General features: G+C 42.1%; 1 protein-coding gene across 1 annotated transcript in view; it reads left to right on the forward strand.

The window, feature by feature from the left end:
• Positions 1 to 12,500, forward strand: part of LOC135094386 (splicing factor, proline- and glutamine-rich-like) — a 17,622-nt gene that overhangs the window by 838 nt on the left and 4,284 nt on the right. The window contains exons 2-3 of the mRNA XM_063994433.1: positions 9,825 to 10,633; positions 11,384 to 11,443. Coding sequence (XP_063850503.1) covers positions 9,825 to 10,589 — 765 coding nt within the window. The 3' untranslated portion in view covers positions 10,590 to 10,633; positions 11,384 to 11,443. The remainder of the gene's footprint in view (positions 1 to 9,824; positions 10,634 to 11,383; positions 11,444 to 12,500) is intronic.

Here is a 12,500-nt window from a genome sequence, read left to right on the forward strand (position 1 = left end):
ATTATTATTATTATTATGACTGTATTATGATAGGAAGAGGAAATAACAAAGATGAAAAGGTTGAAGGAAGGAAGAGAGGATAGAAAGAGAACACAGAAATTAAAAATAGAGGGAAAAAAGAGAGAGAAAAAAAAGAAAAGGAGAAGATGCAACAAGAATGATAAGCGAAAGAAAATGAGAGAGGATAGAGACACATGAAGAATAGAAGTAAAAAGAATGACAATGAAAGGGAAGAGACAGGATAAGAAAAGAGGGAAATAAAGAGAAATAACAGTAATTAGAAACGAAAATATGACAAGGGAAGGGAGAAGAAAACGGAAACCATGACACCGTTCCTTTAAGTTAATCTATGTAGTGTTATTTATCCATGATTAATTTCTAGGTTAGCAGGTTAATTAATATAGTGCTTCTGAGATAAATAATAAAAAAAGCTAAGAAAAAAAGGTGATACTAAGATTCCTGCTACACTCAAATTGATAAGGGAAATGTAGATAAGTTGAGAGCTCGTGTATTTCAAAGCAAGGTGGTAAATAAGTAACGCCTTCATTTGGAGATTGTTAGATGGTAAATAGTGACGTTCTTTGAAGTTAATTTGTTTAGATGATTGGTAAGTAACGGTCTTTTGAGATGAAAAATAAGTAACGTCGTCATTTTAAGATAATTCGTGGTAAATAAGTAACGTTCCTTTAAGATAACTCAGAAGGTAAATAAGTAATGCCTTCCGCGTAACATAATTCACTACATGGTGCTTTTAACATGATTCACTGCATGGAAAATAAGTAACGTCCTTTTAAAATAAATGGATTGGAAAATTAATACCATTGTTCCTTTAAAATAGCCTACATGGCAAATAAGTACCGCTTTGCTAGTAAGATAACTCACTACGTGGAAAATAAGTACAGTCCTTTTAATATAACTTAGCAAATAATTAACGTACCTTTTAAGAAAATTCCTTTGGCGAATACATAACGTCATTTTAAAACTAACAAACGATTAAATAGAAAATAAGTAACGTTCTTTTAAATTAGCTTATTAAAAAATGCAATACTAAGAATCATAAGATGCTGGAATTGGTGAGAAGATGGAGGGTTCGCAAGCACGCTATGTGGTGGAAACGTCGGTGTTAATGGCGCAGAGTTGTGAGGGGGGAAGCTGTGGTGTGTGGAGAAGCTGGCTGGCTGGACTGACGGAGTGTTGCTGTCTCCTGTGATGTTTCGTGCTGTCTTTTTCTTTTTTCTGTCTTATTTATTTTTTTATCTTTTTTCTTTTTTCTTTCTTTTTTTCTTGTTTTTTTCTTTTTCTTCCTATTCTTTCCCTTTTCTCTGTTTTCTTTCTTCCATTCTTTCTTCTTCTTAGTCTTTTCTTTCTTCCTATTCCTTTCCTTTTCTTCTCTTTGTTTTCTTTTTTTTTTAATTAGTTTCTTCTTTTCTTTATTTTCCTTTCCTTTCTATTCTTCCCCTTTTTTCTCTTTTTGTTTTCTTCTTCTTCTTCTTCTTGTGATCTTTTTCCCGCTTTGTATCACTTGTTTTTGAGCAGATTATAGTGAAAGATATCCAAGTTTTTTTCCGTCTTTTTTCTCTTTGGTATTATTACAATTTTAGATGCTCATTTGAATACATTTACATCTTTTTTTTTTAATTTCCGTTGGTCGCCTGCCTCTTATTTTCCTTCAATTTTCCGAGTATTTGATAGTGAAAGCTACAATTTTTTTGTCTTTAATTTTCTGTGGCGTCATTGCAATTATAGACTTTCATTTGAATGCAATTAACGTTTTTTTTTATAATTTTCTTGGTTAACCTCTTGTTTTATTTATTTATTTTACTTATCAAGACGCTCGCTTGATTAATTTCTTGTTTACTTGCTTATGCAGAGTCTCATTTGACTGACATCTTGTTTATCAAGACGTTTAGTTGACCAATTTGTTGTTTATTGAGACATTTGATTAATTTCTTCTTTACTTATTTTCCTTGTTAAGGCATTAAATTGAGTAATTTCTTTCTTAGTAACTTATTAAGACACTCGCTTGGATAATTTCCTGCTTAGTTACTTAATAAGATACTCGTTTGACTAATTTCTTTGCTGTTTGCTTATTAAAACACTCGCTTGACTATTTTCTTGTTTACCAGGACACTCGCTTTACTATTTCCTTGTTTACCAGGACACTCGCTTGACTATTTTCTTGTTTATGTACTTCTTCAGACTAATTTCTTGTTTATTTACTTATCAAAACACTCGGTTGACTAATTTCTTGTTCAGTTACTTAATGAAACACTTACTTGGCTAATTTCTTCTTCATTTACTTATACAGACTGACTCCTTGTTTAGTTACATAACAAAACACCTGGTTAATATTTTTCATCTACTTCCTTATCAAGACTGTGCACAATTTTAGCACAAGAGAACAGCTTATCTTACCTCGCCCCTCTTATCAGCTGCAGTAAAGTTGTGAAGGATGTTGATAAAATGCTACTTGTGTGTCACTGCTTCCCTCGTGAGGTGAAGATCAAGGGATAGTCAAGGAATAAATAAAAAGAGAGGAAAATATTATTGTATTCCATTCAAGCTTGCTGGATTTTCTTCTTATGATTCTCTCTCTCTCTCTCTCTCTCTCTCTCTCTCTCTCTCTCTCTCTCTCTCTCTCTCTCTCTCTCTCTCTCTCTCTCTCTCTCTCTCTCTCTCTCTTTTTTCTCATATTTCTTCTTCTTCTTCTTCTTCTTCTTCTTCTTCTTCTTCTTCTTCTTCTTCTTCTTGTTATCAGTGGGGAAGACAGCAGGAGTGATAAGGTCAGATTAGCAAGGTCTTTTTTGTGATAACATTAAGTGTTGTATAAAAGATTTCAAACCATTTTTTCCCTGGTTTTCTTTTCTTTTCTTTATTTATTTATTTGTATTTTTAGTTAGTTAGTGTGTGTGTGTGTGTGTGTGTGTGTGTGTGTGTGTGTGTGTGTGTGTGTGTGTGTGTTTCCGGAAACGAACGCTGTATAATCATTACAGTCATCCTCTGAAAGCATAACTTTGTGCGTGTGACTGTGAGTGTGTGTGTGTGTGTGTGTGTGTGTGTGTGTGTGTGTGTGTGTGTGTGTCATACATCCGTCACTATTACCGTTCATTCACCGTCATTATCCTTCTTGTTTTCTTTATTTTCTTTTATACTTTCATCTTCTTCCCTTCTCCTATTCTTTCTTTCCTTCCTTCCTTCATTTCTTTCTTTGGTTCCTCTTTTTCTGTCTTTTCTTTCGTTTCTTTTTCTTTTTCTTCCTTTCTTGTTCTTTCTTCTACTACTACTACTACTACTACTACTACTACTACTACTACTACTACTACTACTACTACTACTACTTCATGAAAAGACAAACAAAAGTGAAGCGAATTTCCGGTCTAGATTTCTTTTCTTGTTTTTCTTTTGCTGTTTGTAATTCTTTCACGTATTTCCTTCTTTATTGTTTTTTTTTCTTATTTACTTTGGTTCACACGATTTGTTGTTGTTGTTGTTGTTGTCATAATTATTGTTGTTGTTGTAACCTATTTCCTCTTCTCTTCCACCTCCTCCTTTTTTTCGCCTTCTTCTACTTCATCATCATCATCATCATCTTGTTCTTGTTCTTCTTGTTCTTGTTCTTCTTATTACTATTACTAACCTACTGCTACTACAACAACAACAGCAACTACTACTACTACTACTACTACTACTACTACTACTACTACTACTACTACTACTACTACTACTACCACTCCAGAGTTTCACCACAACACAGGATACAAGATGTTTGTCTGAATTCTTTTTCCTTATTTTCTTTTTTTTCCTTTATTTTATCCTTGTCTTGTTTGTGTTTTAAATATTTACTTTTGTTTGTATTCGTCTTCTTGTCCTTGTTGTTGTTGTTGTTGTTGTTGTTGTTGTTGTTGTTTATTGTTGTTGTTTATTTCATTTTAATTTTTTCCTTTTCTTATTCCTTATTTCCTCTTTTCATTCATTCATTCATTTATTCATTCACTGTTACATTTAATACCGCTAATTTCAAACATTACAAACTTCTCAAAATCAATTCAGTTCATTCATTCCCATTTTTTCTGATGAGATTCATTCATTCATCTCTATCACCCATTCATTCTTTTTTTCATTTACTAATCCATTAATTTTTCACTACATTCATCCATCCATCCACTCACTTCTTATTCACTCATCTATTTCTTCACTACATTCATTCACCCATGCATTTTTCATTTACTCATTCATTTATTCATTCACCAACACTCCCTCTCCTTTCCCCCATTAACATATTTTGGGAAGGAAGAAGAGAGGAGGGGTGAGGAAAGACGTTAACAAGAGGAGGAGGAGGAGGAGGATGAGGAGGGCAATCTTCCTGACCTGGCTTTGGTGGTCACGGCAAGAGTTGACCCGCGGAGAGAGGTCAAGAGAGGGAGAGGTATTAAAATTCGTTTTAGAGAGAGAAGGAAGAGGAGAGAGAGAGAGAGAGAGAGAGAGAGAGAGAGAGAGAGAGAGAGAGAGAGAGAGAGAGAGAGAGAGAGAGAGAGAGAGATGAATGATGAAGAGAAGAGATAGATGGAAGGAAAAAAAAAACAAAGAGAATTTATAAGGTAGTAGTAGTAGTAGTAGTAGTAGTAGTAGTAGTAGTAGTAGTAGTAGTTTATGAATGAAAACATGATAATAGAGGGACAAGGAGGCACCGAAGAAGGGGGAAGGGGGGTGGGAGGCACAGGTAGCACAGGTAAGCTTAATTAACCCTCAGGTAAGCCACAGGTGAGGGATCTGTTTGGCTTAACGACCCTGACTTGAAGAGGGGGGCAGGAAAAATTAGATGCAGCTTCTCTTTCTCTTTCTTTGTGGGGGTTAGGGAGTGAGTGGGGGCTGGCTCATGTTTGGGGGGGAGAGTTGATCCTTCCCCCCACCTACCCCACTCACGGAAAGGGTAAAGAAAGGGGTGATAAGGGAGGAAATAGAGGAATAAGAAAAAATGTCAGAAATGAATGAATTGGTGTTCTCATATTTAGGGTTAATTTAGGGTTTGGGGGGAGATGACCTTTCACCCTACCTACCCCACTCACGGAAAAGGAAGGGGTGATCTCAGAATTGCCTGGAATGTTAGGTAGGAAAGCTTGTGTGAATGGGGGAGGAGGGAGAGAGGAGGGGGAGAGGAGAGGGGGTTTCCGGGTACTCTGTCCACTGGGGTATAGAGAAGAATGCCCAGGGATTAGAGACGAGGAAAATGAGGGAATAAGCTTCTAATTAGCACACGTTGAAGAAAGAGGAGGTAGGGGAGTGACTATTGACCTCTCCCTCTCTCTCACTCTCTCTCTCTCTCTCTCTCTCTCTCTCTCTCTCTCTCTCTCTCTCTCTCTCACTTTTTATTAACCTTTTTCATCATCAGTTGTTTTCATCATCCATTTTTATTTTCTTTCTCTTCACGTGAAAAAAAAACCTATCAGTGAAACAAGATGGGGGAATAACAAGAAAGGAATAGATAATAAAGAAGGAAATTAAAACAAATCAGTGAAAGGAAGGAAAAATAAACCTCCAAATCTTTCCTCCGATATTTCCTTCATCATTCCTTCACTTAATCCCTAACTCCTCCTCCTCCTCCTCCTCCTCCTCCTCCTCCTCCTTTCCTACAATTCTTCCCATCCTAAATACCTTTCCTAAACCTTCTTTGTCCTTCTCTTCGCATCTCCTTCATTCATTCTTTCATTCATTGCCTCTCCTTTCTTCCTGGAGAGAGAGAGAGAGAGAGAGAGAGAGAGAGAGAGAGAGAGAGAGAGAGAGAGAGAGAGAGAGAGAGAGAGAGAGAGAGAGAGAGACTCCAACAAACTCAAATAAATTGAAACAATGAGGAAGAGGAAGAAGAATAGGAAGAGGAGGAGGAGGAGGAGAAGAATGAGGAAGAGAAGAAACAGGATAACGAAGTAGATAAAATAATTGTGATAGATGGGGAGAGAGAGAGAGAGAGAGAGAGAGAGAGAGAGAGAGAGAGAGAGAGAGAGAGAGAGAGAGAGAGAGAGAGAGAGAGAGAGAGAGAGAATTCCTCCTTTTCTACTTATCCTTTTAATACTCCTCCTCCTCCTCCCCCTCCTCCTCCTCCTCCTCCTCCTCCTCCTCCTCCTCCTCCTCCTCCTCCTCCTCCTCCTCCTCTCCCTCTTGTCAGGTGTTTTCCCGAAGGATGCTATGAATGGGGGGCGGAGACAGACGCACACTCAGACAGACGGACACACACACCTGCGCTGGCCAGGTGGACGGCTCTCACCTGAGCCACCAAGTGTTTACCTGTCATTTGACTTGGGGGGGAGGGGGAGGTAATGAGGGTAAGTAGGAACGAGGAATGATAAAAGAGAAGGAAGGAATGAATGAAGGAGGGAGATAAGACAAATGAAGAGAGGAGAGAGAAATAATAAGCGAAAATTGAAGGAAGGAAAGAAGGAAGGCAGAAAATATGATAATATGAATGGGAGAAGGGAAGGAAGAGAGAATTGAAGGATGGAAGGATGAAGGAAAGGAAGAGAAATGAAGGAAATAAGGAAGAATGATAAATGTAAATAGAACTCAGAAAATGATGAAAATTAAAGAAGAGAGAGAGAGAGAGAGGGGAGGGGGGAAGCGAGTCTCCCTATTTCCCTCCCTCCCCTCTCTCCCACTTTCTCCCCCTCACCCTGCCACCGTGCCACGCTCCCTGCTCATGGTCGGGGTGGAGCATGGGGAGGAAGGGTCAGGGTGTGTGGGTTAGCATGCTCTTCCTGCCACGCCGTGATCACCTGTGTCCGAGTGCCTGGTGTTGTTGTCTTCAGGTGTATGTGTGTGTGTGTGTGTGTGTGTGTGTGTGTGTGTGTGTGTGTGTGTGTGTGTGTCTATCTATCACTGTTAACTCATCCGGTCGCCAGTCAGAGAGAGAGAGAGAGAGAGAGAGAGAGAGAGAGAGAGAGAGAGAGAGAGAGAGAGAGAGAGAGAGAGAGAGAGAGAGAGAGACTGACTGACTGACTGACTGTGTGTGTGTGTGTGTGTGTGTGTGTGTGTGTGTGTGTGTGTGTGTGTGTGTGTGTGTGTGTGTGTGTGTGTGTGTGTGTGTGTGTGTGTGTGTGTGATTTGATTGGGTTCGGGAGGAAAGGAGGTGAAGGAGAGAAAAATCTGCATCTAGAACTGTCTGTTTGTTTGTTTGTTTGTCTGTCTGTCTGCGTCTAAACTTCTCTTTATCATATCTTCCTTCATGTCCCTCCTTCCTTCCCTTCATTCATCCACCTTTTTAATCACTCGTTCCTTCCATCTTTTTTTCCCTTAACTTTCCCCTTCCTTCCCTTATGACTTGTCTATCTATCTATCTATCTATATCAAAAGCCTTAACCTATTTTAATCTATATATCCAAATAAACAACCAAAACCGTTTATTAATTCAACTATCTCTATATTAACTACTCTTAACTCCTTTCCATGCGCGGCAGGTGACAAAAACAACAGGCGAGACGATTAGCAGGCAGTCAGGTGTGTTGGAGTGCGTGTGTCACAGGTTAATGAGACCAACAGGTGAGGGGGAACATCGTAACACCTGTATTTAGTTTCTCGTTGATTACTTGTTGTGTTTGTGTTGGTGAGGCGAGGGAAGGACAGGTGTGGTAGTGTTTTGGTGTTAATTAGTGTGCAGGTGTGTTGTGGTTCATTAAGTACAGGTGTTTTGTTTTTCTACTGTTTTGTTTGGTTTGTTTATTTATTTATTTTTTTGTTTAATGTATTTTTCTCTATTTTTATCTAATTTTATTTCGTATTCGTTTATTTGTGTCTTATTTTCTATTATTTATTTATCTTTCTTTATTGTATTCTTTATCTTCATGCTTATTTATTTATCTCTTTTTTTCTTATTTTTTTACTTTCGTCTACTTGCTTATCTTAATTTTTGTATGCTTCATATCTGCCTCTATTTATTTCCTATATTTTCATTTTTTTTTCCCAGTATATCTAATTTCTATTTTGCCAGTGTGTGTGTGTGTGTGTGTGTGTGTGTGTGTGTGTGTGTGTGTGTGTGTGTGTGTGTGTGGTTATAATAAACACGTTCACACACACACACACACATACACACGTGCCCCTCATTAGCAAGACAGTTCAGGTAGTGCTAATTGACCCCAGGTGACCGAAGCTGACCTGACCTCCTTGTACAGGTGAGGTCAGGTGCACTGCTAATTACACCACTCAGGTATAAGGACAATTAGGTTCAGGTGTGTGTGTGTGTGTGTGTGTCAGTTTGTCAGTCTCTCTCTCTCTCTCTCTCTCTCTCTCTCTCTCTCTCTCTCTCTCTCTCTCTCTCTCTCTCTCTCTCTCTCTCTCTCTCTCTCTCTCTCTCTCTCTCTCTCTCTCTCTCTCTCTCTGTTTGCAATGATGTCATGGTCAGAGAGAGAGAGAGAGAGAGAGAGAGAGAGAGAGAGAGAGAGAGAGAGAGAGAGAGAGAGAGAGAGAGAGAGTTAAAAATCAGACAAGACATGAATATAAAGAAAAGAAAAGAATATAGGAACACACACACACACACACACACACACACACACACAGGAAGAAATTATAATAAACATCAGAATTACAAATATAAACAAATGAACAACAAAGTAAACAAGATCCTTCACTAATTACGCCACGTGAAACAAGACTCAACACGTTTTGGTTTTCCTGCTTTGTCAATGAGGAGAGTGAGTCACGATGAGTGTGGGGAGGAAATCCGGCAAGCAGGGGGCAGCCTCGTGAGGGGAAACAAGGGGTTATCTATCAGGAAATTTAAGCTAATGACTCCTCTTTCGCTTCTTCTTTCCCCCCCCCTCTCTCTCTCTCTCTCTCTCTCTCTTGTTTTGCATTTTTTCTCTTCATTATTTCTTCTATCTTGTTTTTTTCATGTTTCTTTTATTTTTGCGCCTTTTTCCTTTCTCTCGTTTTTCATTTTTCTATTTTTTTCCTTTTTTCCTATTTTTTCTTATCTTTCTCCTCTTTCTCCTTTGCTTCTTTCCCTTTTCCTTCCTTACCTTCTTTCTTTCTCCCTTCCTGTCCTCTTTTCCTCTATCTTCTCCTCCTTTTATCTCTCCTCTCCTTTCCTCCATTCTCTCATATTCACCTTTCCTCCCTCCTTTTATTCTTCTTTTCTCCATCCTCCCCTTTCCTTCCTTCTCTCCTGCCACCCTCCTCCTCCTCCTTGGACTTCATTTGTATTCCTTTGTATTCCTCAACTACTGCGTCACTGAAAAAATGTACGCCTCATCACCCCCTCCTACTCTCCCTCTCTCACCCCTCACCCCGGCACTCTCTCCCCCTTGACCTCTCTTAGCGGGTCATACACTGGGCCCCCTTATGACCTCCTTGCTGTGTCCTCCAAGTCTTAATCACAGGAGTCAAAGCACTGTTATAAAACGCTTGCACTGTCCCTTCACTGTTTCAAAAGGCTGTATTGTTGAAGTGACAGATTTTAAAGGGTGTTTTTTACGGTTCTGATGACAGATTAGTAAGACTTTCATTTTATTAACGGAAGAAACTCTCTTGGGAATCTGCATTGTCATCTCTGTGGCCTTGCGAAGAAGTCGTGGCCAGAAAGCAGAGTGTTTTTAATATTTTTAGCTGATGAAGGCTTGAATGCTTCTGTCAGGCTCCAGTGGATGGTGCTAGAGTCTTCTGAGGGCTGCAGGCTGCTAACAGGCTCCATTGCTATTTGATGAGGTTTTCAAAGGCAGTTTCATGATTCTAGAATAGGAATACAGTAACACAGTTCCCTCTCCCTTCATTACCAACCCCGAGGACCTCCCCTACCTCCCTTCATCTCCCCACCCCCTCAAACCCCTCTCTCCCTCCCCCAGGCCGAGCTGGACCGGTACCTCCCCAGCCTGCAGGAGGGGTCCGTGCAACCTCGCCGGGACTCCGCCTCGCAGATCAACGACTTCTTCAATGACGAGGGCGACGCGAGGGACCCCGCGGCGTGTGGGTGGGCGGGCGGCGGGCGGCGGGGCGGCAGCAGCACCTACGTGTCCCCCTTAAGCCAGCGTGACGTGTTTGACGAGGACGTGTTCATCAAGCCGGAGCCCGTGACGCTCAACGTGTGGGAGGACGTGGGCCCGTCCCTGCGCCAGCTGGAGGCGGAGGCCCAGGAGGTGCTGCAGCCCCCTCTGGTACACTACCCCCCATCACCCCCAAGCTGGAAGACGCCCCCTTCGCCCCGTGCCAGCTGTCAGTGGAGGGCCTGTCCACCCCCTCCCCGCCCCCGCCCCCACAACTCCTGCCGCAGAGACTCCCCCTGCCCTCCACCCCCACACTCATCCCCACTTCCACCCACCCAGCCTTCAGATTCCCCTCCACCAGCACAGTGGGGCCCTCTCCGCGCCTGTGCATGCCCCCCACGCCCCCCGCCTCTGACCACGGCTCTCCTGCTGACCTCAACTTCCGCCGGACACCCCCGCCGCCCTACGTGGTGCCCCTCTCCCCCTCCCCCTCGGGGATCAGCGGGGTGGGGGGCGCCTCCACGTGCACGGCGGGGCTGGGAGGGGGCGGACCCAGCCTGGCGTCGCCCCCCTGCCCGCCAACCTGCTGGGGGAACCTGGGGTGGTGAAATACTCCAGAAGAAATAACCCCGAGCTGGAGAAGAGACGCATCCACCACTGTGACTTCATGGGTAGGTGTGGCAGGTGTGGCGTGTGGTGTGGCAGGTGTGGCGTGCTGGTGTGGCAGGTGTGCTGGCTTGGTGGCAGTGTTGCAGGGGCTCGCGGGGCTGGTTTGTTGTGCTGGGAGTCTTGGTAGGGCTGGTTTGCAGTGTTGGGAGGGGTGGCAGGGTTGGATGAGGTGCAGGTGTGTGTGTGTGTGTGTGTGTGTGTGTTTGGAGATAAAATGAAGTAGATCTGAGAATAGGAAGAGAGAGAGAGAGAGAGAGAGAGAGAGAGAGAGAGAGAGAGAGAGAGAGAGAGAGAGAGAGAGAGAGAGAGAGAGAGAGAGAGAGAGAGAGCATAGAAGAAAAACAGAAAGGTAGAGTTGTCTTTTATATATTTTTTTCCTCATCTTTATCTCCCTCCCTCTCCACTCTCCTTCATCCACCTTTATCTTCTTCATCTTCTTCTTCTTCTTCTTCTTCTTCTTCTTCTTCTTCTTCTTCTTCTTCTCTCACATCTTTAATATTCCCTCCTCTTCGTTTCCCTCCAATCCTTTCCCTCACATCCTGCTCCTTCATCTCTCTCTCTCTCTCTCTCTCTCTCTCTCTCTCTCTCTCTCTCTCTCTCTCTCTCTCTCTCTCTCTCTCTCTCTCTCTCTCTCTCTCTCTCTCTCTCTCTCTCTCTCTCTCTCTCTCTCTCTCTCTCTCTCTCTCTCTCTCTCTCTCTCTCTCTCTCTCCTTCATGCCCCCTCTCTCACCTGCCCCCTCCTCCCCCCACAGGCTGCACCAAAGTCTACACCAAGTCGTCACACCTGAAGGCTCACCAGAGGATACACACAGGTAAGCTGATTAATCTGTAGGTGTTGTGGTGGTGGTGGTGGTGGTGGTGGTGGTGGTGGTGGTGGTTGTGGTGGTGGTTGTTGTTGTTGTTATATATATTTTTCTTTTTTTTTCTTTTCCTAGTTATTTTCCTCTTTCTTCTTCTTCTCCTTTTCTTTCTTCCTTTTCGGTTTTCCTTCTCTTTCTTATTTTCTTTATTGTTTTCTTCTTCCTCTTCTTCTTCTGTTGTCACCTTAATCATCATCTTTTTCCTCCTCCTCCTCCTCTTCCTTCTTCTGTTGTTATCTTTGTAATTAATTTCTTCCTTCTCTCCTCTTAATCTTCCAGTACCTCTCTCTCTCTCTCTCTCTCTCTCTCTCTCTCTCTCTCTCTCTCTCTCTCTCTCTCTCTCTCTCTCTCTCTCTCTCTCTCTCTCTCTCTCTCTCTCCAACGCATTAACTCCGTGCCTTTCTCCTCTCCCTCGTCTTCTCTCCAAGCTTCCCTCCTCCTCTTCTTCCCCCACCCCTCCCCCTCCCCAAATCGTGCAGCTCGGTGAGGCGGAAAAAAAAAGAAAAAAAAAAAGAGTAAGTATGCATGACTAGCTGGCGGCAGGCATGCAGACGTGGCTGGACTGACCAATCACGGCCCAGCTTCTCCTTCATTCACAAGTCCGAGAGGTGGCTGGGTATGATAACTCTCACTGCTGCCATACGATATGATACCTTCACGTTTACATACAGGCTTTATTACTGGTTCTGTTTTTTTTTTTTTTCACTGGTTGTATGTTTCATTTTTATCTATTTATTTTTTTAGGGTGTTTATGGGGGTTCGGTTGGTATGGTCATCCGCTTGCCATTTGAAATAAAGCTTGAATGAGGTGTTCCAGTGTACGAGTTATATTCACGGCTTTATTTTCACTGGTTATGCATTATTGCCACGTATTTTATAATTAGTAAGGCTGTTTTTGGTATGTCTGGTCTTTGGAATAATGTTTAAAATCGTCTGTTGGTCAAGTTGCGAAGTACGATAATGCACATTCTTGCATTGCTGTATACGATACTCACCGCTCTTATATACA

The sequence above is a fragment of the Scylla paramamosain genome, chromosome 45, assembly GCF_035594125.1.
Source record: "Scylla paramamosain isolate STU-SP2022 chromosome 45, ASM3559412v1, whole genome shotgun sequence".
Taxonomy (NCBI): Eukaryota; Metazoa; Arthropoda; class Malacostraca; order Decapoda; family Portunidae; genus Scylla; species Scylla paramamosain.